This window comes from Cajanus cajan, chromosome 1 (assembly GCF_000230855.2).
Source record: "Cajanus cajan strain Asha chromosome 1, NIPB_CcT2T_4, whole genome shotgun sequence".
NCBI classification, from domain to species: Eukaryota; Viridiplantae; Streptophyta; class Magnoliopsida; order Fabales; family Fabaceae; genus Cajanus; species Cajanus cajan.
Window position 1 is genome coordinate 9,553,081 of NC_138517.1, and position 6,956 is coordinate 9,560,036.

A 6,956-nucleotide genomic window follows, 5' to 3' on the forward strand; every position below is an offset into this window, starting at 1 on the left:
CAAAGTGTCCCGACGTCTTTTACACCATTAAAATTACCACATTAAAAATATTGTGTACTTTAATTAAGGTATCGCAATTTTGTCTTTAAAAATATATTTTTGTTAGATAAAAAAAATGTTTATAACTTGTCATTAACCTCCACTCTTAAGACATTTGGGCATACCGATACATAAAGGAAAAAAAGCAACCATTCAAGAAGCATTTTAAAGCTGAATTAACTGGTAAATTATTAGGTCTGCATAAATTGTACATTAATTCGATTTTAAAAATACCCTCATAATGCTACCTAGGGTTCAAACTACATATTACAAACATTATGTAACATAAGAAGCACTACACTTATGAATAGTTTAGGTTGAACATGTAGAGAAAAGATCTAGACCAAAGAAAGAGCACAACAGATTAGGGAGAAACTAACTTATGCCCACTATGTCACAAGAAACTTGACAAGGGAAAAAAGTACACCATGTCTTATACTTGTCTTGGCTTCTTCACACGGTCTCAGCAGCAAAAATATGTACACAGCAAGTCCTGCCAAGGGAGAAGAAAGAGTCAACACATGGAAACCGACAAATCGAACTTATATGTGAGATTAGATATATTACGTACTAATGATGTAGTAGATTATAGTTTTTCTACACTTCAATCAAGTGTTTGGTAGGTGGAACAGTCTAACCAATGCTAGATTCATTTAATTGTGCTAACTACTATTTATGTTTCGCCAGGTGTTGAATGCCCAATGCGTCAAGAATATAATTAGATGCCATAGATATGCGCCATCGAATAACACATTTACTTTTGGAGTCATAAAAATTCATACTTGTGCATACAAGAAGCTCCCTACAGATTCCTTTCTGAGGTCATACCTCAGAGAAAAAAAAGGAAAAACTCAACAATCATTTGATTATGTTTAATTTAGACATAAAAAGATTCCGTAAGTGCTGTACTTAACTACTATTACTAATCCAAATATTAATATGAGAACAGTTGTATTCTAGCCCCATGACAAGACTGACCATTCTAAAAGCACAAGTTGTTAGGTAAATGCTACTGAATTATGGTTTAATAACAACAACATATATGAACACCTACATCATATTTATTTATTTTTATCTCTTTCTTTTTCTCATATCATATATCACATATACATTTTTCTCTCTCTAAGTGTATATTAGCCCAAAGTGTTCATGAAATGTTTTTCAACAAAAAATATGTTACATATATATGATAACACACATAGCCGACAGTGAAATTCTGCATAACATACACAAGGATTTAGTAATGTGCTGAATCCAATGAGAACTAAATTAAGAAGAATACTTAAGTACCTCCAAAATGGTTAATATACTTCCAGAGATTCTCATTTAGCTAAATTTTCACTGTGAGTGGTGAAAAAGCAGAAAGATAGGCCACATGATCAAACACCTCGATTTACCATTTCCCTGAACCGCTGGTAAGATTCGAGCCTCTGCAACTTCATCTGATTGTTGAACTGCTTAATGAAGGCTTCTGCCCTGCGATTCAGTTCCTCGGGACTCATGGATTTTTCCCTCCTCAGAGAGGCTCTATCATTGAAAGTATCAGACTTTTTAAGCTCCTTCTGAGCCCAAGCCACAGGGTCATCATCACCACCACCCTCCCCATTGCGCTTGAATGGCTCTGCCTTTGCAATTCTAGCACCCCATGTGTCACTCTTCTTCAGCTGTGGCCTCATAGTTTTCCCCTGTCCCTCCATTATAGCCCTCCATGTGGCTTCCAGTGTGTCATCACCACCATCTGAATCCGGCAAGAAATAATCGTTGGTGCAATTTTCAAGCAAAGGGTGGTGGATGATGAATTTGTCACAAGACAAACCAAGCTCTTCAAACTCCTTTTCCTCATCTTGTTCTTCTTGTTGTTGTTCTTGTTGGTGGTGTTGTTCTTCAACTTCCTCTTCTTCTTCTTCTTCTTCTTGTTGGTGTTGGTGTTGTCCTTGCTCTTCTTCTTCAACCTCCTTTTCTTCTTCTTTGGCAGATGTGTGCTTAGGATCAGACTCAGAAAAGGGTTTGGGGTTATTGATTTTGGAGGAAGCTGCAATGGTGATGATGATGAAGTTGACAATTATGTAAAGGAATGGGAGAGTTAGCCAGCTTCTAAGTGAGACCCAGAATTGAGGAAGGGTTGAGAGAATAAGGTGGAATGTGTATGGGACTATGGCCACTTTCAACAAAACAAGAGTGGAGATAACCCCCATGGACATGAGCACAAACTTTGCAGCCCACATGGCTGTTTCAAATCTGTTCGATTTGAGAGACGATGGGTTTTGAAAAATATCCATCACTGGCATGTTGCAGACTAATAATAACTCTTCACAACACCCAGATTTGAAAAAAAAGAAAGGACTTTTCTGCTTGGAAAAATGAGAAGAATAAGACCCAGAAACTAAAAACTTCTAGGGGAGGGAGGAATTTTATCAACTAGGACATGAACATGAACATGAACAAGCACCAGTTCTTCACAAGAATAAGAAGAGAAAGGAGCTTTTCAGAAACTGAGGTTTGAGTCTGCAAATCAAATTCTGAAAGTTTCATCAGGTTGTTAAGTAGGAGATGAAGAAGAAGCAAGATTTGTGATGAATTACTGTGGATCCTTGAAGAAAAAAGAACAGAAACGAAGGAAGTGAATACAATGTATCGAGGCCTGGGTAGAACTTGAGTCCTCTCTAGTCTCTAGAGTAGAAAGAAAGAAAGAAGGCTTTTAAAGAAAGAGAGCTTTCAAATTTCACTGTTTCAGGTGCTGTAGTTAGCAGCAGAGCCAACAAAAATTCCATTACTACTGAGCTGGTTATAAAGTAGAGGACCACATGAGTCTTAAATGCTGAAGATCTATGAACCTCTCTTACTCGTATATTGTTCTAATAAAAGACACTCTGTGATGAATCCTCCACCGTCAGATGCTTCAGAAATCAGGAATAGTTAAAAGGGTTGTGAGGAGATGATGAATTTTGCACACTCATCTTCATTCCATCACTATATAGAAGGTGATAGAGATAGAGCCACCGAGATTTTGATTTTAATCTTAAGTTTTGGATAAATTTTGGGATTTGAAAAGTCAAGCAAAAGTAAACGGTTGAATTTGGGTGGAAATGATGCTATTAGTTAATAAACTATAATTAAGGCAGTAGTTAGATTGGATTAATTTTTCTTTTTTTTTTTGTTAAGAAATGTAACCAATGTTTGAAGGTAATTAATTAATTTAAGTAATCCGAATTAAAGTAGCTAAGATGAGCGGCGGTGGCCACAATTTGCGGAGGGGGTGATACCAACTTTTGGCAGCACTAAGCTAAAGCTGCTAAACTAACCACAAGGCTACATATATGCATTGCATTGCATTCCACATATATACACACAATAATAAAAGTATCATATCCATGCCAATTTATTGCTGGATTCTGGATTATTTTTCTATGACTATGAGTAACAGTGATTGTTAATATTACAATTTAATAATAAATTATAATTTATTAATTTTTATCAAAACAAATATATATATATATATATATATATTTCATTAATTAACTGTGTAAAATTATATCATCTCAATAAAGAAAAAGTAAATATATTTAATAATCATGTGAAAAATTATATAGTCATCCAATAAAAACGGTCATATATAATAAGTTTTTATACCATATTCACACTGACAAAATTTTATACACCATGTATAAACATTGAACCCTTAAAAATATTAAGGCAAACTTTTACAAATCACTTATAAATTATAAACATTTGTAAGAATTTGTATATGTAAAATAAGTTTAATTTATTAACAAACATCATTAATCTTTTATTTATTCTCCAAATTGTTGATTGAAAAATGTCAGTACTTAGTAAGATTTTTGTAGAAATTATTTATTGTTATTAGGTAAAAAATTATATAAATCTCGATAAATAAAAAATAGACTCATGTTATTAAGTGAATCACAGGGAAAATTTACTCAACAATAAAAATGAATATTGTTAGAGTGTTCATATCTTCCTATTTCATTAGGATTTCCCCTCCAAATCCATATACCATTAGAAGGGGCAAAATAAAATAAATAAAAAAATCAAAATGATTTCAAGCAATGAATATTCTGTTTTTACCACTGAATTTTTCATAAGCTAGGCAATTAATTAAGTTGAGCCTTTAGCTGAGCTGAACACTCTGGTTGTCAGCATACATGACCAACCCAGATATATGTGTATATGCTTCCATAAAGCCACGTATATGAGCAATCCTTCAAAAAATCACTTTTTTAATTAACAAATATTCAAAAATAATAATAATGATAGTTATATAAACTAAAAATGTTATAAATTAATAAAATGAATATAAAAATTAAAAAGTATTGTAAAAAAACACTTTCTTTAAAAAAAATTTAAATATTACCCATCATACTGATCTTGAGATTTTTTTAATAGTTCTGGTAATTAATCTCCTACAATAACTCACCATTTCCTAATGTCCTTAATTAGCATTTCATCTATGCAGATATTGCATATATACACATATGAAACTATGTGTTTATCTATTTTTCTTTTCATTTTTTATTAAAAAACAATTATAAACCCATTAAAATAAGCTTAACAGGGAGAGTATAGATAATTTATATGTAATCTTAAAACTTGACAACGATGACTAGGATGATAATAAGTTAAGTCAAACTTTGAATATATAAATTAATATGTGTTGTGAAATTAAAGTTTAAAGTTTAAACCTGTTTTATTATTTATTATAATTTTTTTTATAAGTTTAGTCTGACTTTTATAAATTCTGACCTATCCTATTAGTTTATTTAAAAATTTATTTAAATTATTAATGTTAATCAAGTCAATAAATTTAATTTTTAAAAATCAAAAAATTATTTTTAAAATATAATTTACTTAATATTATTAAAATTTAAATTTTATATAAGAGAAAATTAATTTATTTTTTGTTGAAGAGATAATTAATAAGTAATTATGTATATTGTCGTAAACTTATAAATCCTATAATAAAAAATAATTGTTTAAAAAAATATTTTAAATATTAATAATTTATTTTTATTTTATAAATTTATTTATTTATTTTTAATTTTAATAATATATATTAATTTTTTTATTATATTATATAAATAAATAGATTGACTTATAAAACCTAATAAACTTTTTTATAATTTTAAACTTAACACTTTTTTCAAGATTTGATTTAAATTTTTTTATTAAATAGATTAGGTGAGACACCTTAAAGATATAAGATCATATACTCTTCCTATATGAAATGAAGGAATGAAATAAGTATAATTGAGAAATAATTTAAAAAGAAGCTATATATTTCCATTTTGTGATCAATCCATCACCTATAATAGACCTAGCTAGGTAGATAAGAGGAGAGAAGACAATCCATTGCTACTAAAAGAAATCACTCCCATTTTGCAACATTGCAAGTTGCAACACGCGTGTGATGCAACATCTATGCATTTATGTACACAGAATCTGGTCAAAATTGAGGGTAAGAAAAATTAAAAAAAAAAAATTGGATCCGTAGTATATTTATTGTTGTTGAGTGAGTAGTACCATCTAGCAACTAGCAACTAGCAATGGGGTCACTTGTCTTACCCCAGGGAACCAGCCACTTACCGACTCACCCCCCAAAGTAGTTGCTATATTGCTAGTTGCTACACACCTTTTCTCTCTCTCCCTCAAATGTTTGCTAATCATAACTACAACTCCACACACCACCACTTTTTTCTAAACCAAGATTCCCATTATCATAACTACAACAACACTTTATGCTTTAACCCAATATATTTATCAATTGATACAAGGAGATTAGTTTTCTTTTTTAATTATAAAAATTTTTAAGATGAATTTTATCTCTCCAAATACAATTTTTGTATATGTATGACTAAAAATTAATCACACTTTTGTTAACATATTTGTCGAATATCTCATATCAATATGGTTAAAATAGAATTTAGTTTTAAATATGTTTTTATTTTATGTAAAATAAATTATTTTTAATTTAATTCTTGTAAAAATGTTTTGTTTTTTATCATCTAAAATTGAAATTTGAAAATTATTATTTTTTCACGTAAAATAATTATTAAATTTTAATCTTACTCCTTGAAAAATATATTATTTGATTTTCAATATTTTAAAAATTAAAATCACTAATTTGGTCCCCAAATATTTATTTCAAGATATGTAAATAATATTTATTTTATATATTTTGAATTTTTTAGAGGTGTCATATGTTGGTATAGAACTAGAGACACAAGTAGGTGTTATCAAAGATGATTATTTGATCTTTTATTTAATACAAACAACAAACAAGTCTTGCATAATAATAGTGACTAAAAATAATAATTTTTAATTTTAGAATGATGAAAAAATAAAAAGATATTTTTAAAGATAAAAACAAATTTCACTCATTTATAGAAATTAAAAACATGTTAATTAAGGGTGTTTCATAAAATTAGTTTTTAAGTTGACTAAAGACTCATAAGCTAGCTAAAATTTCATGAGTTAGGAATTGAAAAGTTGAAAACCTATAAGTTAACTAATTAAATTAAAAGTGTTTGATAAGATTGGTTGATAAGTTAACTGATTAATAACCGATGCGAATTGATACAAGTGATTAAGGTCTTAGACCGAACTTTCACCTTTTCTATAATGGAAGTTTGAATCTCCCTTGTACCATTTTTCTCGCTTAATGAGCAACCCTACTTAAAAAAATTCCCAAACACCTAAAGGCTAGTTGAGTAACTATAACGGGTGGGTGACCCTAACATGCCATTAGGAATGTCTTCTTATTTTACCATTATTTCCTTATTAGAGATAATTGATTAATATAAAATGACATATTTATTTGTTTGATAATGTGCGTGATAGAATAAGATAAGTGTAAAGTGGTTTTTAAATTAAAAATAATAATAATTAATTTTAAGTAAATT

The 6,956-nt window shown here is 29.5% G+C and overlaps 1 protein-coding gene across 1 annotated transcript; it reads right to left on the reverse strand.

Annotated features, from left to right (window-relative positions):
- Positions 1–202: 202 nt before the first annotated feature.
- On the reverse strand, positions 203–3,040 carry LOC109796909 (uncharacterized). Its single transcript, XM_020356759.3, has 2 exons — positions 1,330–3,040; positions 203–532 (listed from the first exon to the last, which is right to left on the reverse strand). The coding sequence occupies exon 1, from the start codon at positions 2,325–2,327 to the stop codon at positions 1,419–1,421; it is 909 nt and encodes a 302-aa protein (XP_020212348.2). The 5' UTR covers positions 2,328–3,040; the 3' UTR covers positions 203–532; positions 1,330–1,418.
- Between the last annotated feature and the right edge of the window lie 3,916 nt (positions 3,041–6,956).

Bases quoted from the DNA above. Each gene is read 5' to 3' on its own strand.
- LOC109796909 (XM_020356759.3), bottom strand. From the start codon at position 2,327: ATGCCAGTGATGGATATTTTTCAAAACCCATCGTCTCTCAAATCGAAC.